General features: G+C 41.9%; 1 protein-coding gene across 1 annotated transcript; it reads right to left on the bottom strand.

Annotated features, from left to right (window-relative positions):
* Positions 1-3526: 3526 nt before the first annotated feature.
* camk1gb (calcium/calmodulin-dependent protein kinase IGb) lies at positions 3527-23668 on the bottom strand. Its single transcript, XM_072448866.1, has 12 exons — positions 23592-23668; positions 19556-19661; positions 16152-16277; positions 15223-15297; positions 13666-13804; positions 9590-9713; positions 8298-8373; positions 7530-7642; positions 7362-7440; positions 6233-6320; positions 5037-5371; positions 3527-3608 (listed from the first exon to the last, which is right to left on the bottom strand). Exons 2-12 carry the CDS (start codon positions 19639-19641, stop codon positions 3551-3553), a joined length of 1299 nt encoding a protein of 432 aa, XP_072304967.1. The 5' UTR covers positions 19642-19661; positions 23592-23668; the 3' UTR covers positions 3527-3550.
* Between the last annotated feature and the right edge of the window lie 493 nt (positions 23669-24161).

The raw sequence follows: 24161 nt of genomic DNA, 5'->3' as shown, positions 1-24161 counted from the left end.
TTTTTAGTTTTGCGCATTTCTGAGCAGTTTGTGTCATCCGCTTGTTTGTGATTGTTCCCAGCTGCCGGCAGAATGTTCCAGAGGTATCCATCCACCACGGCAGAGGTTCTGAGGCCCAAACACAGTGTTCTGAAATGAGTGGGACTCCTGCCGTCTCCTACCGCCACAGTTTCTCCCACGTTTAGCCCCTCCCTGTGAGTAACGAGCACTCTGATTAGATGAGAAAGCGTGTCACATTCTTCCAACAGAATTCTCTCCGAACATGACATTTTGGGGTCTTCAAATGTGAAATAAATACATTTTCCCACTCCTCGTCCGTCAAAACAAAATTATCTTCTTTTTCCCCCATTTAATTGTAATATATTTAGTAGATGGCTGTCCAGGTTAGTGAAAATATAGTAAAATCAATATAAATACACCTTATTTAATTTCTGGATCGTCATTTTTCCAAGAATCTCATCAATGTTGATTATTTTTTGTCTGGAACTTGGTTGACATGGTAACATCGCACCAGCTTTGTTGTGCTACAATAAATAAGTAAATAAAATGGCCTCGGTTTATTTACATTGACGGAAAAGTGGTTGAACGTCGTGCCGTTTATGTTGCCATGCCGATGGGTTGTATATTACACAGATGTGATCCGTAAACCAGGTCAAACGTCGGCTTCTTTTGTTTGTTTTTACAGCAGATTCTACCGCCGTTCTCCAGGTTTAAAACGTCATGACGACGCACAAACACCGACTGTGGAGACGCTCAGTCCAGTGGCTTCACGTTCACGCTCCGGTCTCAGTCCTTGGAGAGCTGCTACCGCCAACAACGACCTGCAGGGGGCGAAAACGCACAGGACTCGTCACTAAAACACAGTGAGCAGGATCGTGTTTAAGATTTTACACAAAAAATAATGTCTCGTACTTTCTGGTTGGACATGAGAAGCAGATGTGAAAAAATGAGAGGTAATTCCACGGCTGTTACCTAGCAACCATACTGTAAACAAGGCCTGGGGCTTGTCTAGATGGCCCTGAGCACAACGGGACGTTTTAAAGCCCTAAACTTAACCACATGAACTGTTCCTAACCCGAACAATGAGAAATACTGTCAAAAATAAACATTTGCTGAGAAAAGGCAAAATAAATTTAACGCTAAGCTCCGCCCCTGAAACTAAATGCCGAAGGAGTCTCTGAGCACAACAGCGTCTGGCTAGCTCAGCGTTAGCTCAGCATTAGCTCTAGCTCAGAGTTAGCTCAGCGTTAGCTCTAGCTCAGAGTTAGCTAAGGGTTAGCTCAGCATTAGCTCTAGCTCAGAGTTAGATCAACATTAGCTCAGAGTTAGCTCAGCGTTATCTATAGCTCAGAGTTAGCGCAGCATTCTCTCTAGCTCAGCGTTAGCTCAGAGTTAGCGCAGCATTCTCTCTAGCTCAGCGTTAGCTCAGCGTTAGCCCAGAGTTAGCTCAGCGTTAGCCCAGAGTTATCTCACCGTTAGCTCCACTACTGCAGTATAAATACTTATACTACTTCAGTATGAATACTTAAAGATCATGCAGTGATCAGTGAGTTGTGGTGGATGTGTTTGTGGGCCTGCGCTAAGAATAATTCTAATTTTGGAGGCATAACAAAAATAAAAATAAAACCAATTAAAATAAAACTTAAATAATCCATAAATAAAAAAAAACAATCAGTCATTACTTCAAAACTAAATATATATATAATTGTTTTTATGTTTTCATTTAAGTCAGCCAACATCATTGTAGAATAGTTATGATACAATTTAAGTTAAATAGTGGTTGTTTTTGTGCCTTTTCTGTGTCTAGACGGGACAAGCCGAAATGCCAATAACCGCGGATTCGTCAACTCATTTTGAAATATTTCCCCTGAACCACAGGACATGGAGGACATTCTAGGGCATGGAGGAGTTTATCAAAGTGTAGCCGCGTCACGTCTGGTCCACGATAATACATTTTTAAAAAAGAATCTCCTTTTTGCCCCCACTGACACTGCGGAGAAAAGGCGCACGCACTTCTTTCACTCCGTATGATGAAATGATGAACGCGTCAAAGGTTTTCTGTCTATCATTTTAATTTTGGCTTCTTTTCTGATCTCTGTGACACACGTACAGTATTTGCTAATGTCTTTCTTCATTTCAAACATTTATTTTGGCTTATGCGTTCTGGATTGCCACAGTTTTTTATCTGATGTGGCAGTGGACTGACCAGCCGGCATCCTCCACCTGTCTGGACTTTAGAGCGGTGAAAGGTGATGCCAGGCTGGACTCTGTGGCTCGGACATGGCAGAGGAGCGTGGCAGAGGAACACCGAGTAACCCTGCGTTCAATTACACAACGTTACACAGTGTTCTTGACATGGATTGCATCATAGTTACAGACGGAAAGTCACTGTCTCAAATGTTTAACCTATTTTTTATTTATTATTATTATTATTATTATTTTTTATTTTAAATTATTATTATTTTTAATTAAATTGTTTATATTTTTATTCTATTTATTCTATTTATTCTATTTATTCCATTGAATTTATTGAATTTATTCTATTTATTCTATTTATTTATTGCTATTTTTTGTTATTTTTGTTATTTTATTTATATTTTTTTCCATTAGGTACATGCAGGAGTGAAGTGCTAAAAATACAGACTAAAACAAAAGTATGTTTTTTATTTTGTATGTTTGTACTTAAATGTTAGGCTGCCACAAGTATTCCCAACTCGTTTAATAATCGCACAATCTTAACTGGTTTATTCATAAGTTCCAAAACACGCCATGAGCTGAGAAAAGACGATTTATGACTCAAATCGAGCCACAATTGCCTGAAAATGACACAGAAAATGTGTAATGTCGCGTATTTGATGAAAACTCTCTTTTGTCAGTAAAAGTGCTGCACCAGGATCTTCACCCGGGTCAAATGCAGACAAAACCTTTTTATCACGTGATTAAATCAAATAATCGGAAGAAGAAAAAATAAATGAAAAGAATTTTTAAAAAATCGCTAGACTAAGAGATTACTGAGCCTCCACTACTTTTGAAAGATAAATACAATACTTTCTACTCCACAATATTTCTAAAACCAGGCTCAAAGTACTGTGTATTTGTGCATCTTTTGTCTCATTTGAGCGTCTTTTGTCTGATTTTTGTGCGTCTTTTGTCTGATGTGTGAGTCTTTTGTCTCATGTGTGCATCTTTTGTCTCATTTGTATGTCTTGTCTGATTTGGCCATCTTTTGTTTATTTTATGTGCGTCTTTTGTCTCATTTGTCTCATGGCCAAATGAGACAAAAGACTAATTTCTGTGTGTCTTTTGTCTCATTTGTGCGTCTTTTATCTGATTTGTGCATCTTTTGTCTCATTTGTCTTATGACCAAGTGAAATGAAGACGTACCAGGTGAAAGTGTGAGTCCAGATCTTGTGTCTTTTGCCTGATTTGTGCGTCTTTTGTCTGATTTGTGCCTCTTTTGTCTGATTTGTGTGTCTTCTATCTCATTTGTCTTTTGTCTGAGTGAAATGAAGACGTACCAGGTGAAAGTCCAGATCCTGGTCTTGAGAGTTCACATGAGCGAGCACACGCCGGTCTGGACCGTTTCCACGTTGCACGTTTTAGCGTATCTGAAATAAAGAGAGGATTCACGTTAAAAAATGATACGATATTGATAAAAAGGTCACATTTTGTTTGGTAAGTAACGGTTTAAAACATTTGTGAGTCCGTAATACTTTGTACATTCATTTAAATAAGAATCTAGTTGATATTTTAGTGACTTTTCTTTGCCTGGATCGGCTGTAATACCAGATTTTCACACCACAAAAGAGAAAGTAGGTATTTAAATCTGTTCATTCATCCTGAGTTCTTAGGTTTTTACTTTTAAGGGTAAACGAAATCCAAACCTGTGTAAAAAGTCATTGCCCCTGAAGCTAATAATTGGTTGGACCCTCAGCAACAACAACTGCAATCAAGCGTTTGCGATAACTATAACGTAATGAGTCTTTTACAGATCATGAACCGTCTTTTCTTAATATAGCGTCTCAGGTCAGAACTTTGGCCTCTTTAAAGTCTTCTCTTTGTGTTTCTTTGTCATTCAGAAGTGAACTCGCTGGTGTTTTGGATCCTTGTCCTGTGACAGTCGGACCTTCTCCATCAGGTCTTTTTGTTCGACAGCTGAATTCATGGATCCATTTATCGCAGCAGCGTCTTCCAGGTTCTGAAGCAGCTAAACCGCTCCAGACCATCACACCACCACGTTTCACTGTTTGTGTTCTTTTTCTGAAACGCTGCGTTACTTTTACGCCAGACGTGATGGACACACACCTTCCAAAAAATCGGATCCGTCTCCCACAAAGTACTTTCCCAAAAGTCTTGGAGATCATCAGGGTATTTTCTGGCTAAATTGAGACAAGCCTTAATGTTCTTTTTGCTCAGCAGTGGTTTTGGTCTTGGCCATTGTTGCAGTGTCTTTCTTATGGTGGAGACATGAACTCTGACCTTAACTGAGGCACATGAGACCTGCAGTTGTTGTTGAGGGGTCTTCTGTGACCTCTTGGATGGGTTTTCGCTGTGCTCTTGGTGTCATTCTGCTCGGTCCAGTCCTGGGTTTGTGGCTCTCCCTTTGGATCGCAGCACGATGTCTCGCTTCTGAGGATCTTTGGGTCGACGTCCCTTTGTCTGGCAGGTCGTATTCAAGCGATTTCAGACGTGGCAGTGCCGGTAATCAGACCCGGGCGTGGCCAGGTATGATAAACCACAGTTGAGTTATGTTTTAATAACACTTTCTCACACGGGGCCATGTCGGTTTGGATTTTGTTTTGATGATTTTAGCTTATTGTCTTATAAATAAGACAATAAGCTAAGATGGTACATTTTCCAGTGTACGAGTAAGTCTCCGATTCTACTCAAACAAAGTACAATCAGGCAAAAGATCTACTCGAATACAGCAACGTGAACATTTGGAATACGCCACTTTCAACCCTTGTATTTACAGTATAATCTCACATTTTACCCGACGTGCTACAAAAGAAACGCAGTGAATGCCGTCTACGAACCCGTTGAGATTGGCCGGCTCGGAGTAGAACGCGCTCTTGCCCTGTTCGCCGATGGTGGGCGTGTGGTGCGTCTGGCTCTGGCTGGACTTCAGACCGGCGGCGTGCGACGGGTGCGGCGAGGGCGGCGGGGACTGGCGCAGAGGGGGCAGGGTCGCGCGGCCCCGCCCCTCGGCAGCTCCGGGCTCCGGTCGGCCCTGGCGCTTGCGTTGGCGCGCGGGAGAGGGCGTGTCGGTCACCTGGATGTCGGGCACGCTGCTCCGCCTCAGCTTGCCCTCGGTGTTGGCGAGCTGCAGCTTCTTCATGTGGTTGATGGCCACGGCGGCGTTGTAGGCTTGCTGCGAGGACATCGGACGTGTTTAGGAGTCGGAAGAATTCACCGGAAAAGGAAAAAGATTGACATTAGTTTTATAAATTGGTATTATAAAGTATTTTACGGCAGAATCTCATGTTTTTCTAATTATTATCACTTTCTTTTTAATGGGATAGTACACGGTGAATAATCATCACAGTTTTACATCGGCCAGATCGCAGTTTGTGAGGAAAATCGTGAAAATAAAAGTTTGTTTGTGTCATGAAGATGTGAAATCTTTAAAAAAGCACGGTCAATTTACACAAAACGGACACATTTTTCTGAAAGATTTAACAAAATAAAGATGTTATCAGGTACTTTCATGTGTCAAACTGTTTTTAAATGGATTTTGGCTCGGGGTCGCGAGATGGAAGATGTTTGAGTGAAAATGTGTCACTTGAATTAAAAAGCCACATAATTAAACCTGATTTTAAATGTGTTGGAGCTTAAAATGATGAAATGACGACAACTTAACTTTTCATTTCCATTTGTTTCATGGATATTTCAGTATTTCAGTAGATTTGTGCAGAAACATTCATCCACGTGGGCCTCATATAAAAAAGTATTGATCATTAGTAGAGAATATTATAAAATTACACAAAGTTTAGGAGCAGAAAACTTTAATTTTAGTGTTTGGACCAGCTTGAAAGTCGATTTTAGCAAAAATTTTAATCACAATATTGTTTTTTATCATAACTTAAATTGCTAAACGTCTCTGTTGTGTCTCTTGTTATGTATTTTATTATTTTCTACATAAATATAGGTGATAGAGTCGATGTTTAACGCAGGTGACTCTACAGCGCCCCCGGTGGACAGCACGCTGCACTGCCTCCTTAATGAACCTCACCTTCCACCTGGACTTGGCGAAGTTCTTCTGGATTTGAACGCTGACGGAGTAGTATATGTCCTGGCACCGCGCCGTTTTCCCGATGATCCTGGGAAACGGAAGAGGCGGAGTTTAGTTTGAATCCTTCCTCTGTGTAAAGTGAGTGTAAAGTGAGTGTAAAGTGGGTGTAAAGTGGGTGTAAAGTGGGTGTAAAGTGAGTGTAAAGTGGGTGTAAAGTCAGTGTAAAGTCAGTGTAAAGTCAGTGTAAAGTGGGTGTAAAGTGAGTGTAAAGTGGGTGTAAAGTGGGTGTAAAGTCAGTGTAAAGTGGGTGTAAAGTGGGTGTAAAGTCAGTGTAAAGTGGGTGTAAAGTGGGTGTAAAGTGGGTGTAAAGTCAGTGTAAAGTGGGTGTAAAGTGGGTGTAAAGTCAGTGTAAAGTGGGTGTAAAGTGAGCAAGTCAGGCGCACAGCTTAACCTGGGACTGGACCAAGACTAAACCAGGACTAAACCAGGGCTTAATCAGGTATAAACTTGGGCTAAACCAAGTCTAAACTAGGGCTTAATCAGGTCTAAACTAGAGCTAAATCAGGTCTAAACTATTACTAAACCAGGGCTAAACAAGGGCTGAATCAGGTCTAAACTAGGGCTAAACCAGGACAAAAACAGGGCTAAACCAGTGCTTAATCAGAACTAAAGCTGGACTAAATAAACACAAAACCTGGAATGAACTAGAGCCAAAGTTGGGACTTAACAAGAGTGAAACCAGGACTAAACTGAGGCTAAATTATTGTTACACTATGCAGGATAAAACCAGGAGAAACCAGAATTAAATGTGGCCTAAACTAAGGCTAAACCTGGGTCTAAATCAATACTAGACCAGGACTAATTTGGGGCTGAATTAGGACAAAATTAGGACAAACCAGAATTAAATGAAGAATAAACCAGGACTAAACTGAGGCAAAATTGAGGCTAAACCATGAAAAAACTAGGGATTAAACCAAGTCTTAAATATGTTCTGCGTCCAACATTAATGTATCGTAAGTGTGTGTCAAAAGTTACGTTTGTTACAGTTTTGTTTGGCATCTTCAGCGAAACAAAACTAAATCTAAATGAAAGGATGGTGACATTTAGCCCCGCCCCCGCGTCCCCTCACCATGGATGTCTCAGCGCCTGGTCTGTAGTGTAGCGCATGTTCGCGTCCTTCTGCATCATGTTCCGGATAAAGTCTTTGGCTGGAATGAAATAACCATAAAACATACTTTTACTCAAATACAATAAAACTTCCCCCTAGTTATGTATTATGTGCAGATTAAACACAAACCAGAGTCCGAGATGTCGTCCCAGAAAGGAGAGTCAAACTCGTACTGCGCCTTGATGATCTTGGAAAAGAGTCGACTCTCGGTCTCTTCGTAAAAAGGAGGATATCCACAAAGTCTGCAAACAGAACAAACAGAAACGCTCCAGGTAAAAACACTGGGTTATAAAAGGGACATATCTACACATTTATAATATGGAGATGGTTGATTTAGAGACATTGAGTCTATAAACTAAAGTGTTTTTGGTTTATTTTACGCTCCTTTTGTGTTTTGTGACATTTAAATGTATTATATTATACATACTTTTTTTTATTATTTTTATCATTTATCATTTTTATTATTATTTTTAAATTCTTTAATTTTTTTTAATTTACAAATTTTATAAATTTATGTATTTTATGTACTTCATTTACTTCATTTATTTATGTTGCACCATATTGTTGAAGTAAAGTGCAGACTATATTATCCAAGGCATTCAAATCAATTAATTCAGTTTTTAAAGTTTGTTTGATGTTTAAAAGGCAGCTTTTTGTACAACACATTTTAGTTGTATTTTATGACTTCCATTTGTGTTTATTTAAAAGACCATTAAAAGGTGTTTTTATTGCTCTTTTATTGCGTTTCTGTCGCTGTGACGACACATTTCAGGTCCACACTGTAAAACCAATGCCAGTGTGGGGCAGAATGCTTTGAAAATGTATTTAGTTGCTAAATAAGATACAACAAATGCAGAGATGTTCATATTTATCATGATTTCCTCATAAATGACTCACAGGATGTAGGCGATGACTCCGATGGACCAACAGTCCACGGCTTTACTGTACGGCTTCTGCGCCAACACCTCCGGAGCTGAAACACCAGAGGCAACTCAGCTTTAGCTCAGGTTAAAGGTCAACAAAGGCACACAGGTTTGTTCCATTTAAGTATCTAACAATGTGTGCGTAATAAACTGATTAAGTGAGTTTCTTTGGCCATTGTCAGCGTTTGTGCCACTCTAACGACACTTTAAAAATGCTCAAAATGGTCGAAACTGGCATCAGACCTAATTAATAATCATTTTAGTCAATTCTTTTAACAATTTTGAATTTCCAGAGTTGGTTTGTGTCTCTATTTTTTTTTAAACTGTGAAAAATACTATTATATACTATCTCGCCAGTCAAAACAGTTTTTTTTTAGCGTGTAGAGTAGCATTAGTGGCAAAGTAGACATAAAACTACACATAAAATAAAATTTAAAAAAAAACTATTTCACTAAAGAAAATAATAGTATATTTCAGATTTTACTAAATATTTTTGCTTAATTTTCCCCCAAGTTTTAGCATTTTAGTGACATTTAGTTCATAATGTCACTTCCTGGTTGGAAATGAGCGGCGGAAGAGGAGGTAATTCCACAGCTGTTACCTAGCAACCATAGCGTAAACGAGGGCCAAAATTCATATAAATATAAACAATAAATATTAACTGATAACGCGGAAATTTTGTCCGCAGATCGTTTTAACTGCCAGAAAAGTGTGTCGTATGGCATTTTTGGTGAAACGTTGCGTGTTGATGACATCACAGAGGGACCATAGCTTAACTTCCTGTATTTTTCAACTTAAATTTTTCGACTTTTCTTCGCAAACTCAAACCTGACCGACGTAAAACTATGGAAAACGTTCACCACAGCGACAATCCCACCAAACCAAGTCTAAAATTGAGCGTTTTCTATAAAATCGTGCACATTTTAAATAAACAAACAACTTAAAGCGCCCCCTACAGGTCGGACCACTCATTGAACTAAAGATACTTGACTAAAGATAAATATTATTTTGAATTTTGCTAAGAAATTATAAAAATGTTATCACAGAATGGCACTTTTTTTTAGGTTTATAATTTCACTTCCTGTTTGTAATTGATGACATCACACTGAGAAATTACCCAGCAAACACTGGGGCAAAACTCTAAACTCTAACTCTAATGTCACCATTAAAAAAAAAAAAAATACTAATACCACGTTCCACTTCACTTTTGCCCCCGTTTCAGACCGTTGTCCGCTACTCGAGTGCAGCTCTGCGCCCGTCACTCACCCACGTAACCCGGGGTGCCGCACGCAGTGGACATGATGCCGTTGTCCACCATCTTGGAAAGGCCAAAGTCACTGATCATGATCTTGGAGTCCTCGTCCTGGCTGTAGTACAGGATGTTCTCCGGCTGCGAAACAAAAACACCCATTTGCACCGCTCGATTCCTCCTCTTCTACATTTTTGTCTCTATTTAACTGTATCTATTGATCCTGAGTTTGTGATTCTAAAGACGTGTCATTGGTACAGATCCGTTTGAAAATTATATCGCAGTTTGGTTGTCTTTCAAATGCTCAAATCCTTGAGGAAAATGACAGGTTAGACGTGATTAAGACGTGAGTACCGTGAAAAGGGAAATCAACAGCATTAAGTCTTAAGATTTGTGTCATATTTCTGAAACGCCGTCATTCCTTTGATGCGTTTTCATTGTATTTCGTGAGTTTGGTTTCATTTCTCGGCCCGTTTTTTAAAGTGATGTTTTAATATTTTGTATGTCGAGCGTGTCAAGTTAAAAAGTGTGTTTACTGCGTGCATATTACAGCGTTTCACTGATTAGAGAAGGAAAACTCACATGCAATCACAGCCAGAGCAGCGTTTTTCACTCTTCTGTCTAATGCCGTGACGTTTGAAGCCTAAATTAAAGCGCCCCCTACAGGTCGGACGACTCATTGAACTAAAATGTGGTCAAGATAAATGTATTTTGAATCTGGCTAAAAATTATACCAATTTTAGAATGGCACATTTTTTAGGTTTACAATTTCACTTCCTGTTTGTAATTGATGACATCACAGTAGGAAATTACCCAGCAAACACTGGGCCAAAACTCATCTAATGTCAACATTATTTTTATTTGACAAATTCAAATATACGAGAGCGACTTTATTTTGTTGAATTAATGTTTAGAGAGTCAAAAAAGTTGTTTGTGTAAATTCTGCATAAACTTTGACTGGAATGAGTGTCCCTGGTGTGATGTCACTTCCTGTCATTTTCTACAGAACATTTTCTCCACAAATACCTGCTCGATTGGTGTAAAACTATCATTTATATGTACAACAGGCATAAACACACCAAATAATTGTGAGTGAAAAACGCTGCTCTGGCTGTGGTCTTGCTGTTATTCATAAAAAATGTACATCCATCACTGAACTGAACCTCAACCTTCCATCCATCTCATCATTTGAATACCTCGCCTTCTCCCTCCCCAACTCTATCACCGCTATCCTGATCTATCGTCCCCCAAAGCCCCACCCTTCTTTCCTCACTGAATTGTCTGAACTCCTCACCATCGCATCCTCTCTCTCTGCCCGCCTCCTACTCACTGGTGACTTCAACATCCACATTGACTGCCCCAACGCCCCACTGACATCCGACTTCCTCTCTCTCCTGGACTGCTTCCATCTCACCCAACATATTGACTTCCCCACCCATACCAAAGGCCACACTCTGGACTTAGTCTGTTCCTCTCTCCTACCCATATCTAAGCCCCACCCCCTCCCCTTCCCACTCTCTGATCATCTCTGCATCCTTTTCTCCGCCCCCCTACCCTCGCCCCACAACCCCAAAAAACGCACCATCACCTACCGCAATATCAAGTCAGTCAACCCCCTCACGCTCTCCCAGCTCATATCCTCTGCTTTCCCCCCTGACTCCCCCCCCTCTTCCCCCGACGACTATGCTGTCATGCTCAACACCACCCTCTCCGACTCCCTTGACTCCCTAGCCCCCTGGAAAACCTCCTCCGTCTCATACATCAACCCCGCCCCCTGGTACACCCCTGAACTCCGCACCATGAAGCAGACTGGCCGCCAACTCGAATGACTCCTCAAAAGAACCCGCCTCACCGTCCACGCCGAAGCTTTCAAATTACACATCTCCTCCTACCGTGACGCTCTCCAAGCCGCCAAATCTGCCCACCTCTCCACCCTCATCAACAGCTCCCACCGGAGCCCTCGCACCCTGTTCTCCACCGTCAACAAGCTGCTCCAGCCACCGGACATCACTCCACCCTCCTCCCCTGACCTCTGCAACTCTTTCCTCCTTGCCTTCAATGACAAAATTTCCAAAATCAACAGCTCCATGACTGCCGTCTCCATTAACTCCATCACCACCCCCACCCCTGCCCCCCCTCCTCTCCCTGACCACCCACCCTTCCCTCCCCTCACCACCTTCTCCTCTGTTAACTCCTCTCATGTCATAGACCTCATCACCGCTTCCAAAACCACCACCTGCTCTCTCGACCCCCTCCCAACGACTCTAACCAAGGCCTGCCTCCCTGCTCTCATCCCCCATCTCACCACCCTCTTCAACCAGTCTTTATCCCTCGGCCATGTTCCTTCCATGTACAAACTGGCCTCCATCACCCCCATCCTCAAAAAACCCACCCTAGACTCCGCCAACCTCTCCAACTACCGCCCCATCTCCAACCTGCCGTTCCTCTCAAAAACGCTGGAACGCATCGTCGCCGCCCAACTTCACACCCACCTCCAGTCAAACAACCTCTATGAACCCCTCCAATCTGGCTTCCGCCCACTTCACAGCACTGAAACAGCCCTGGTCAAAGTACTCAACGATCTCCTCACCTCTGCAGACTCCGGGGCCCTCAACATCCTGTTACTACTAGACCTCAGCGCAGCCTTTGACACTATAAACCATTCCATCCTCCTACAAAGGCTGCGCCAACTGGGTGTTGAGGGCTCTGCACTTGACTGGCTCACATCCTACCTCACCAACAGGCAAGAGTTCATTTCCCTCTCCGGTCACTCATCCACCCTCTCCCCAGTAACGCAGGGTCCCCCAGGGCTCAGTCCTCGGCCCCCTCCTCTTCATCTGCTACATCTTCCCCCTTGGTCACATCCTCCGCCAACTCAACCTGGACTTTCACTGCTACGCTGACGACACCCAGATATACCTCACCACCAAATCCACCCAAAACCCTCCCCTCAGCCACATCCAAACCTGCATCTCTACAATAAAATCATGGCTCACTCTCAACTTCCTCAAACTGAACAGTGACAAAACAGAGCTCCTCCTCATTGGCACCAAATCCACTCTCAATAAAACTGGTCCCTTTTCACTCAGCATCGACACCTCGACCATCACCCCCTCTACCCTGGTACGCCATCTCGGTGTCATCATGGACCCCACCCTCTCTTTCACTCCCCATGTCAGCCACATTGTCAAGACCTCATCCTTCCACCTCCGCCGCATCGCCAAAATCCGACACTGCCTCACCCTCCCCGCTGCTGAATCCCTCATCCATGCCTTCATCCCCTCCCGCCTCGACTACTGCAACTCCCTCCTCACTTGCATCTCCTCCCATTCCCTCCATAGACTCCAAATGGTCCAAAACTCCGCTGCCCGCCTCCTCACCCACACCCGGTCCCGTGATCACATCACTCCCGTTCTCCGCTCTCTCCACTGGCTCCCCATCAAGCAGCGCATAAACTTTAAAATACTCCTCCTCACCTTCAAAGCTCTTCACCACCTTGTCCCCCCCTACCTGTCTGACCTCCTCATCCCCCACCGCCCCTCCCGAGCTCTCCGATCCTCCTCCTCTCTCACCCTGACTGCACCAACATCCCGACTCAAAACTTTTGGCGACAGAGAATTCTCCCGAACAGCACCCCGACTCTGGAACTCCCTCCCCCAACCTGTCCGCCACTCTCCCTCACTCACAACATTCAAATCCCGCCTAAAAACATACCTCTTCACCCAAGCCTATGACCTCCCCTACCCCTAGCCTCCTCTACCCCATTGCCTACTCTTCTACCCCCTGTTACATCCCCATCTTTTTCTCTCTACTTCTTCTGTCTTGTTCATTTTATCTGTATATTAATGTGTTCTGTACGTGTTGTCCCCCCTGTCTGTAAATACCCCCCCCTTTTTTTATTATGTTCAGCGTCTTTGGGTCACTGAAAAGCGCTATATAAATAAAAGTTATTATTATTATTATTATAAATAAAGTCAAAATTTGACAATCGTAAAACCCGCCATAGCCCCTTTAAACACATGTTATCTGGACATTTGGTCGCTTCCCGACACTGACCGATGCCACGCCCGTCTTCAGTTAATCTGTGACTGACCTTGAGGTCCCGGTGCACGACTCCGTTCTGGTGCAGGAAGCTCACGGCCTGCAGGACCTGCTGGATCACTTTACTGGCGTCTAGCTCCGAGTAAACACCGCGGTCCAGGATGCGGTCGAACAGCTCGCCTCCGGAAACGCTGACCACACGAGGCAAAAGTCACGATAGAGTAAAGCTACAATATTGTGTGAATAAACTGTCCCAAAAAAGAAGTCACCACTCGGAATTGACTGAGCTAATACGGAAGGTACGAGCCCCCTACTGGAGAACTGCTGTAACACAGTGTTTAAACCCAACGGCCGTGTGGAAAGACGAATCCCGTGGTCATGGACGAGATGTCAGTGTGTTTGTTCCTCACACAGATGAGCTGACCTTCAGATCATCTGTGTGAGGAACAATGACACACTGGAGATCTGTGTGAGGAACAACGACACGCTGAAGATCTGTGTGAGGAACAATGACACACTGACGATCTGTGTGAGGAACAACGACACACTGGAGATCTGTGTGAGGAACAATGACACACTGACGATCTGTGTGAGGAACAATGACACACTGACGATCTGTGTGAGGAACAACGACACACTGGAGATCTGTGTGAGGAACAATGACACGCTGACGATCTGTGTGAGGAACAATGACACACTGACGATCTGTGTGAGGAACAACGACACACTGGAGATCTGTGTGAGGAACAATGACACACTGACGATCTGTGTGAGGAACAATGACACACTGACGATCTGTGTGAGGAACAACGACACACTGGAGATCTGTGTGAGGAACAATGACACGCTGACGATCTGTGTGAGGAACAACGACACACTGGAGATCTGTGTGAGGAACAATGACACACTGGAGATCTGTGTGAGGAACAACGACACGCTGAAGATCTGTGTGAGGAACAATGACACACTGACGATCTGTGTGAGGAACAACGACACACTGGAGATCTGTGTGAGGAACAATGACACACTGACGATCTGTGTGAGGAACAATGACACACTGACGATCTGTGTGAGGAACAACGACACACTGGAGATCTGTGTGAGGAACAATGACACGCTGACGATCTGTGTGAGGAACAACGACACACTGGAGATCTGTGTGAGGAACAATGACACGCTGAAGATCTGTGTGAGGAACAATGACACGCTGAAGATCTGTGTGAGGAACAACGACACACTGGAGATCTGTGTGAGGAACAATGACACGCTGAAGATCTGTGTGAGGAACAATGACACACTGAAGATCTGTGTGAGGAACAACGACACACTGGAGATCTGTGTGAGGAACAATGACACGCTGAAGATCTGTGTGAGGAACAATGACACACTGAAGATCTGTGTGAGGAACAATGACACACTGAAGATCTGTGTGAGGAACAATGACACACTGAAGATCTGTGTGAGGAACAATGACACACTGGAGATCTGTGTGAGGAACAATGACACGCTGGAGATCTGTGTGAGGAACAATGACACACTGGAGATATATTCCAGCGTGTTTTCTCCTGTGGTGACGTTCTTTTGGACTGTCGTGTGGAGTGAGACTTACAGTTGCATGATGAGGTAATAGTGACTGTCACTCTCGTATAAATCCTCCATCTCGACCACATTCTCGTGTTTGATCCTGTAGAAGAGACAAGACAAACTGTTCAGGGATGAACTATATTCACGACTCACGAGAAGTTCAAGGATATTTTAAAGCAAAATTGACTTGAGATTTAATACATTATGACGTTCCAGAACATTTTTGAGATGCAACTTCACAGCGATGACTGCCTCCTAGTGTCAAGTATCTGTAATTATGGCTTTTATTATTTATTTATTTGTATTTGAATTTGTGTGAGCTCTAGAGTGACTTTAAAGCTCTAATAATGTCAAATAAATAACATTTCTAAAATAAACGTCATAAGATAAAGAGATCTGGATTTTGACAAGTTTGATAAAAGTGTTTCCGGTTTTAACATCATGCCTTATTTTTCCTAAATTAGCATTTTCTATTTTACCCAATCCATCTTTTGTCCAGCCCTGTATTTGATTCTATTATTTTTGGTCATTTTTTATAAATTTTATATATTTTTTATATTTTTTTAAATTTAATTTATTTTTTCTTTGCCTGAATTGTGTTTTTCTTGAATTAAAAAATGTTTACAAAATGTTGAACCAAGAGACAAACGGACCCCCAGTCTCTAAACGGACCCCCACAGCCCCCAAACGGACCCCCACAGCCCCCAAACAGCCCCCCACAGCCCCCAAACGGACCCCAAACGGACCCCCACAGTCCCCAAACAGACCCCCACAGCCCCCAAACGGACCCCCACAGTCCCCAAACGGACCCCCACAGCCCCCACCCAGAGCCCCCAAACGCACCCCCACAGCCCCCAAACGGACCCCCACAGCCCCCAATCGGACCCCCACAGCCCCCAAATGGACCCCCACAGTCTCCAATCGGACCCCCACAGTTCCCCCGGACTCCTTTACCTCCTCAGAACGGCAATCTCGTTCTCCAGATTCAGATCCTGTTTCTGTTTCTTCTTCACACACTTCATGGCGAATGTCTTTCCCGTCTTCTTCTCCTTCACCATGTAAACCTCGGAGAAAGCCCCCCTGAAACGGCATGTCACAAAACAGAGACAGGAAGTCAGGATGGCAGAGTTATATGTTCTATTTATTCATTTATTACACATTTACTGGATTATTTTATTTGTTGGCATTATTAGAATTAGGTCTGTGTCGGGATTAGAAAAATATGATAATTAAAAAGTCTCACTACTCAAGTATATAGACACCATGAATTATCAGAAGAACCTTTTATTTTATTCAGAAGGAAATGTTTAGACCCAAAACTAAATCTAAACATTTCAAAAGTCCAACAAAATTTTCTAAAAAAACTAAACTAAATCTACTAAATTCAACAGTCTAACTTATTTTTCCAAATACAAAAGTCGAACTGAATATAAACAATTAAAAAATCAATCAAAATCTACTACATTTAAAGGTTACTAAATCTACAAAATTAAAAATCTAACTAGATAAAAAAAAATTAAAGTAAAAACAACAGGCCAAATAATTAAATAAATAAAGTAAATCAATATTTGCTCAGATAACCCTGTCGTGTGCAGCAGTGTGAGCTTCATTTGTTACGTTTCTAAATCGGTTTATCTTTTATTAGACCAGAGCCTTTGTTAACGAAGGAGATGCAATTAAAGCATTTCCTCTGGCGACGTCCCACGGGTTTAAAGTAGTCCTGGAAACGGGAAGTCAAGGTCTAAGTGTCCTCTTCAGTTCAGCCACTGCGGTCAAACTGTGTGTTTCATTGTGGGGTAATTAGGGCGGAGTCGCACCACAATAAAAGTCTAAATGTGTGAAATTCTAATCCACGCTAAAGACGCTCCAACTAAATATGAAAGAGTGTTTTATTTCTGTGGTGACTTTGTTTTGGACAGGCAACTGCTGCTTTAGGCATCACAAAAATACATTTAATACAATTAGATTTTATAGATGATTTAATTTAATTTAATTGTTTGAATTGACCGTAGAGCTCGATTCAGCGCGACACACGTGAGTCAGGGTTAGAAAATAACTATTCTTTTTAACCTGCTTCTTGATTATTGACCAATGACTTTTTGCTGGTAAAAAACAAAGTTTGTGCTGTCGTGATTTGGACTTTACAAAAAAAAACTCAAATGAAATGACCGTAAAGCAATTTTTAAGCAATAAAACAGCTGAATGAGCCAATTCTACGTATCATTTTTCAATACAATGTTTTTGTTTTATCGAATTAACGATTGCTGAAATTGAGAAAAAAAATCACTATTTTACTTGATTTTTTGTGTAGACTTTTAAGAATGGTCCAAAACATAAATGTTCAGGTTCAATGTCAAAGTGTTTTCTACAGGACTCACATTCTACTGTCTGAAAAACAAACAATTTCAACCATAAAAGTACAATTTTCATATTTATTTATCGGGGCTTTTGTCGACCAAACATATTCTTGGTTGTCTAAAGACATTTTTATGCAGAATAAACAGTAAACAGTGTATTTATCTGTAAAAAGGCCGCTTAAAAACACTCCCAAAACTCAAAACTATCTCACGTCCCTATAAAATAACGAGTCGACCGATGAAAACATTGCTCGATAAAGACTCCATGGACTGATCGAGTAAACAAAGGTCTCACGGTCTCACGCCCCGCTTCGTTAGCTCGTTCGTACGTGCAAAGACTCCAGGAGGCGCGTTGATCTGATTTTTGTGAATGACCGCGTTAAGCTGCGGTCGTTGGCCCGGGTAAAGTAGGTCTGCTGCGGGAGCCAATCCAATCAAAGGCGTAATCTGCCCCTGGGAACGACCGGGCCTCGGCACAAAGTCTCTCCAGTGAAGACACAGGTCATGGCTGGAGTGTTCCTCTTCCCTCTGAGAACGTTTAGTCACAAAAGCTTTTTAAATGACTTGAACAATGAGTTTCCGATTGGTTTTGGTCATTAGTTTTGTCTGTACTTTAGAGATTACAGCTCTGTGCGTTATTTAAAGTTTTTTTTTATCAACTAAAACACATTTTTTAGGCCCAAAATACTTTCTACCTCGACTTGAGTATTATTGTTTTAAACTAACATGACTCTTACTTGAGTGCAATGGTTAAAGGGCAGAAAAACAGAGGTGAGACCAAGTCATTGTTTTGTAAGTCCAAGTCCCAAATCTCAAATCCAAGTTTCCAGTCACAAATCCTAAATCCCAAATCCCAAATTCCAAATTCCAAATCCAAGTTTCCAGTCCCAAATGCCAAATCCCAAGTCCCAGTCCAAGTCCCAGTCCACTGCTTCGAGTTTCAAGTCTTTACACAAAATTGCTAAAGACAGCATGTATAGAATTTATCTAAAAAAACATTATCGTCACAAATAGAAAAGTTAAACACCGACACAACATCTTAAAGCAGAACTGAGTAACATTTTAACCTTATTGAACGTCTTTGTCCCTGTGATGGTTAAATATTTATTTCAAGACCCGAAAACGACCTGAAAACGACCTGAAAACAACTCTCCTGAGAAACCCTGGCTCTTTTTTTAATATCTGGCAACGTGAAATGTTTTTGCGTCCGTTCTCTGACAGTGTAATTTCACAAGAAAGCAGCAGGGGGAGCGCTATCGTCAAAGGTACTAAGTTCTGCTTCTCCCCAAAGAGGGACCCCACTTCCTAGTTCCTCCTCAAATAAAAACAAAGTGATACAAAGAACTGCAAAAGGTTCTAACAGTGCAAAAATAACACTTTTCTGGTGAAGGATAAACAACACCTACTCGTCTATCTCCACGGAGACAAGCACCAGGTTACAGGTCAGATCTGTGGAGAGGCGAGCCGCGAAAAATGCATGTTTTTCCAGCATTGTCACCATTTTATTTTACTATATCGTCTCATCGTTCAATAAATAAGAACTGGAACGAAATATTTGAGGCTTGATATGTGCAGATTTTCTTTGCACTTTTGGTTATTTTGATGTGAGATTTCGAGCTCTACAACTAATTATAAGCGTTTCATTCAGCGTTTTTTCAAATATATTGTACGTTTACTAGGACTTTATACTGCGTCAGTGGCTTAAAGTAGTTTCAATACTATAATGTATCGTGATATTCTGATGTAGAAACATACATCGCACTTCTACATTTGCTATTGTGACGGGTCGAGGTACTTTTGAGCAGCAAAAACATGAATAAGCACAAGATATGTGTGCGTTTAATGCCACACCGTGAAACATTACAGCGACAATGCCATTTTAAGCAGCCGAAGGTCAAAAAGCCGTCGTTTTCAACATAATAAATGAGTTTCGTCGGCTTTTGGACACTCGTTTGTCGTGGCGCGTGTCATTTTCTCCAACGTTCCGGCGTCTGCACTCACGATCCGAGCTCCTCCATGAACTCGAAGGCCTCCTGGATGTTCTCGGTGGTCTTCTTCCACACACGGTCCGCCTCTTGTCTGCCCATGGCCGCTTCAACAGGGATTTCTGACGACAGAGAAGACAGAAGATGGTTTAAAACAGAGAGTCCTGGTGGATTATCGCCATGGTCGCCGCTCAGACGGTCTGCACAAGGTCGGGGTTAATCCGTCTAACTAGAACAGCCTCGGACACAAGAGGTTACAGGCGCAAAGAAGAGGCAGTTCTTTTGTAGATGTGAGAAAAATGTCAAAAAGATGCAAAAATTGTTGATAAGTATGAAAAAAAAAAAAATATTAACCAAAATTATGAAAAAAATGCGACTTATAGTACAGAAAATACGGTAAATGAGAGAACGCGCACGCACATTAAAGACAGTGTTTTGTTCTGTTTTGTAATTAGTTTGTGCCTTTAACTGTTTTGCAGAGAGGAATGGAACACAGAAATAACATAAAACAGAAAAATATAAATAAATAAAGGCTGCAGAAACCACTGTCCCGACTCTAAAACACAAAGACAGCGACAGGATTCAATCAAAACGTCAAAAAACGATTAACCGTTTCTGATTTTGATTGTCTGACAAGTGCGAGTGTCTGACAAGTGCGAGTGTCTGACAAGTGCGAGTGTCTGACCAGTCGAGTGTCTGACAAGTGCGAGTGTCTGACAAGTGCGAGTGTCTGACAAGTGCGAGTGTCTGACAAGTGCGAGTGTCTGACAAGTGCGAGTGTCTGACCAGTCGAGTGTCTGACCAGTCGAGTGTCTGACAAGTGCGAGTGTCTGACAAGTGCGAGTGTCTGACAAGTGCGAGTGTCTGACAAGTGCGAGTGTCTGACAAGTGCGAGTGTCTGACAAGTGAGAGTGTCTAACAAGTGCGAGTGTCTGACAAGTGCGAGTGTCTGACAAGTGCGAGTGTCTGACCAGTCGAGTGTCTGACCAGTCGAGTGTCTGACCAGTCGAGTGTCTGACAAGTGCGAGTGTCTGACAAGTGCGAGTGTCTGACAAGTTGAGTGTCATGTTAAACGGATGTGGAAAAGTTGAGCCAATCAAGAGTTCTCTGGACGTCCGAGCTGAGGATTAGCCGCAGCTGAGGAAAAGTTCTTACATAAGGGATTAGTGACTCTTGATCTGACAACGTGAAACCACTCGAAACCACACGGTAACGAGTAACATAAACCAGGCAAAATGTGAGCTTTCCTGAATAGTTTTAGAATCTTGAGTTTTATCAAAGCTGGTTTAAGATCACATGTAAAAGGAAATACTGTTATTAAGTGTTGAAAATTATATTACATTTTCTTAAAAAATAGTGTTTTTTTATAATCCTTTTTGTATCGAAATGGGTACAAAGTTTGAAATGTACCACCTTAGGAACAACATTTTGATGGATTTTCCTAAAGGATTTGTTGAATATTTAATTCTAAACCTGATTTTAATTCCCAAAAATTAGGCAAAATTTGAATATCTTTACGACAATTTACAGTCAAATCTGTAAAAGGTTTTTGTTTCTGATTCGTCGACAACACAAAGCAAGACATTTGAACCTGGCCCGGTCCATTTTGGATGTATACGTCCCAAATATGTGACATTCTGGCAGTTTTTATATCTTGATACAAAACATAAAACATGATCAAAACAAAATCTTGCAAATGGAAGAAAGATTTGACCTGTCGCCTCAGCACACTTTCACTTCAACAGAATATGCAACCGGGCAATATTAAGATTCAGATCATATTGTGCATTTTTGCTGATATTTAAATATCAAGTAAATCGTTTATAGTTAAAAGCAAATAAAATAGAACTGACGGAAAATAAAAATGTCAAATAAACTGTCAAACAAGGATTTAAGGAGATGCTTCTCCACTTTAGTCGCATAATTAAACCTCAGCTAACACGTTTAAAGACACGTTTTCACATATTTTTGTTAGATTTACATAATATCATCTCTAAAATATTGATTTATACATGTTTGTCACCATCTTCCACGCCTAAATGTACCGTATTCCCCACAAAATAAGGCTCACTGTTGAAGGGGAAACCAAATATATTAACTTTACCATATTGTATTACCATCTATAAACTTTACTATATTGTATTACCAACTATATTCATTTTACGAGACTGTATTAAACTATATTTTGATATATTATGAAGAATCTGTGTTAAAATTGTACTGACAGGGATTAAACATTTGACTCATTCTAACTATTCTGATTCGTGCACTTTCTTTCATAAACGAGCACGAACACTGTCAATGAACGGTCTATTTTCCATAATTTTTCATACATAAGGCGCATTAAGAGAAACAAAACGTGTGCCACACAAAATCACTTCGAGGTCAGTTATTACAACCAGAATGAATCCATGAATACTGATTCTGTTTGTAATAAGGCGCGCTGTCGTTTTTGGGGGAAATCAAAAGCTTTTAAGTGCGCCTTATAGTGCAGAGAATACGGTACATGGTGTGGACTTGCATCTGGACTTCAGTTTGCTGCGACAGAGTCTGGTCTAAAGTAACGCCATTTCTGAACGACGCAGTTTCACTCTTTAGTTTGGAGGAAAGACGAGGCATCGATGAAGAGCTCATTTCACACAAAACAGTGGCAAAAAGTGACTAATAAACCCAGAATAAAAATTGTTCATCTCACGGCGTTCAGTGTAATCGTCAAATGGTTACAAGCCATTAATTAAAATAAATCCTAGTTGTATTTTGGTACTCGTAACCGTTCTATGGACTAAACAGACTTTTTATAACAAATCAAAATGTCAAAAAAATTTAACAATTTCCGATTTTGCTCAATTTTACACATTATTCGTGCATTTTTTCCGTCCGGACGATCTTCAGTCGCCATATTTCGCCCTGTATTTGCTTGATAATGTGTTGCAAAAGTCTCAACGGACAGTGTGACCGCTCGATGGCTAAAACAGTCGTTAGTCGCAGCAGAAAATGACTCTCTGCAGCACGATAATGAGTCTGACATAATCTCCCTGAGCTGTGGACGCCTTTCTCAAAGTTGAACCAGAAGATCTGCACATCCTTCACTGCATCTGCATCGTTAGCTCTGCGACAAATGGACTTCAAACGAGGAGAAGGAGCGACTTCTGCTGCAGATCGCTCGTTAAAACATCTGAGTGGGAAATGAAAGCTACAGAATCGTTAAGATCTCGTGCACTGAAGTATAAAGCGTCAAAGCCTTGTTTGTGTGAATCGTGGGTTGAATATGAAGCTGCACTCGAGATGAATTATACAGGAGCTCGATATTAGACCTGGTTTAGACTTGTTTTTGTCCTGGTTTAGTCCCATTTTAGACTTGTTTTTGTCCTGGTTTAGTCCCGATTTAGACTTGTTTTTGTCCTGGTTTAGTCCCAGTTTAGACTTGTTTTTGTCCTGGTTTAGTCCCAGTTTAGACTTGTTTTTGTCCTGGTTTAGTACCATTTTAGACTTGTTTTTGTCCTGGTTTAGTCCCAAATTAGACTTGTTTTTGACCCGATCAAGTCCTGGTTTAGGTCCAGTTTAGACTTGTTTTTGTCCTGGTTTAGTCCCAATTTAGACTTGTTTTTGTCCTGGTTTAGTCCCAGTTTAGACTTGTTTTTGTCCTGGTTTAGTCCCGATTTAGACATGTTTTTGTCCTGGTTTAGTCCCAGTTTGGATTGTGTCTTGCCTTCCTGATCAAGTCCTGGTTTGGCCCTGATTGAGACTTGGTTTAGTCCTGGTTTAGTCCTGGTTTAGTCCTGCTGTAGTCCTGGTTTAGACTTGGTTTAGTCCTGCTTTAGACCTGGTTTAGACCTGGTTTAGTCCTGTTTTAGTCCTGGTTTAGACCTGGTTTAGTCAAACTGCATCAAACACCAGCAGCTGTACATGACTTGAGTGCTAAACTCGTTCATCATCTGCAGCTCGCATCAGAGCGACGGAGGAAAAACAAGCTCAAAAGCCGGACTCCACACTCTGAAGACGACACAAAAAGACAGCTAAACGTGGATAAATGTAGATAAAAGCAGACGTACCGAGAGAGCGAGGGCGGTGTGCGCTCGGCTGTGCTCTGACTCGCCTGTGAGAGCTCGGTGCAGAGGATGACGCTGGGCAGAGGATGACACTCTGCAGGGGTCTGTGTCTGTGTGAGGACTGTGTGGAGCTGGAGCTGGAGGTGGAGCTGGAGGTAGAGCAGGAGGTGGAGCTAGAGCTGGAGGTGGAGCTGGAGGTGGAGCTAGAGCTGGAGGGGGAGGGGCCGAGGATGAGCAGGGCAAACGGAGGCGCGGGTAACAGATGAGCAACACATGACAATGTCTGTTTGTTTATTTGGATCCCTCCCCTTCCACATTTAAAACACATTTCATGAAACAAAAACGTAATAAAAGCCGCACAATTTAGAATACAAATAATATTATGACTGAATTTCAATGTTCCAATAATATCTCACGTATTTGTGACGTTTGCTAGATCTGCTTTAGCGTGTTTAGTCCTGGTTTGGACCTGGTCATGTTCTAGATCTGCTTTAGCGTGTTTAGTCCTGGTTTGGACCTGGTCATGTTCTAGATCTGCTTTAGCGTCTTTAGTCCTGGTTTGGACCTGGTCAT

This window comes from Eucyclogobius newberryi, unplaced genomic scaffold, assembly GCF_026437365.1.
Source record: "Eucyclogobius newberryi isolate DKJ021-1_F unplaced genomic scaffold, fEucNew1.0.hap1 SCAF_17, whole genome shotgun sequence".
In the NCBI taxonomy this organism is placed as follows: Eukaryota; Metazoa; Chordata; class Actinopteri; order Gobiiformes; family Gobiidae; genus Eucyclogobius; species Eucyclogobius newberryi.
The sequence above is the reverse complement of the archived record's forward strand: the minus strand, read 5'-3'. Positions and strand labels throughout refer to the sequence as shown.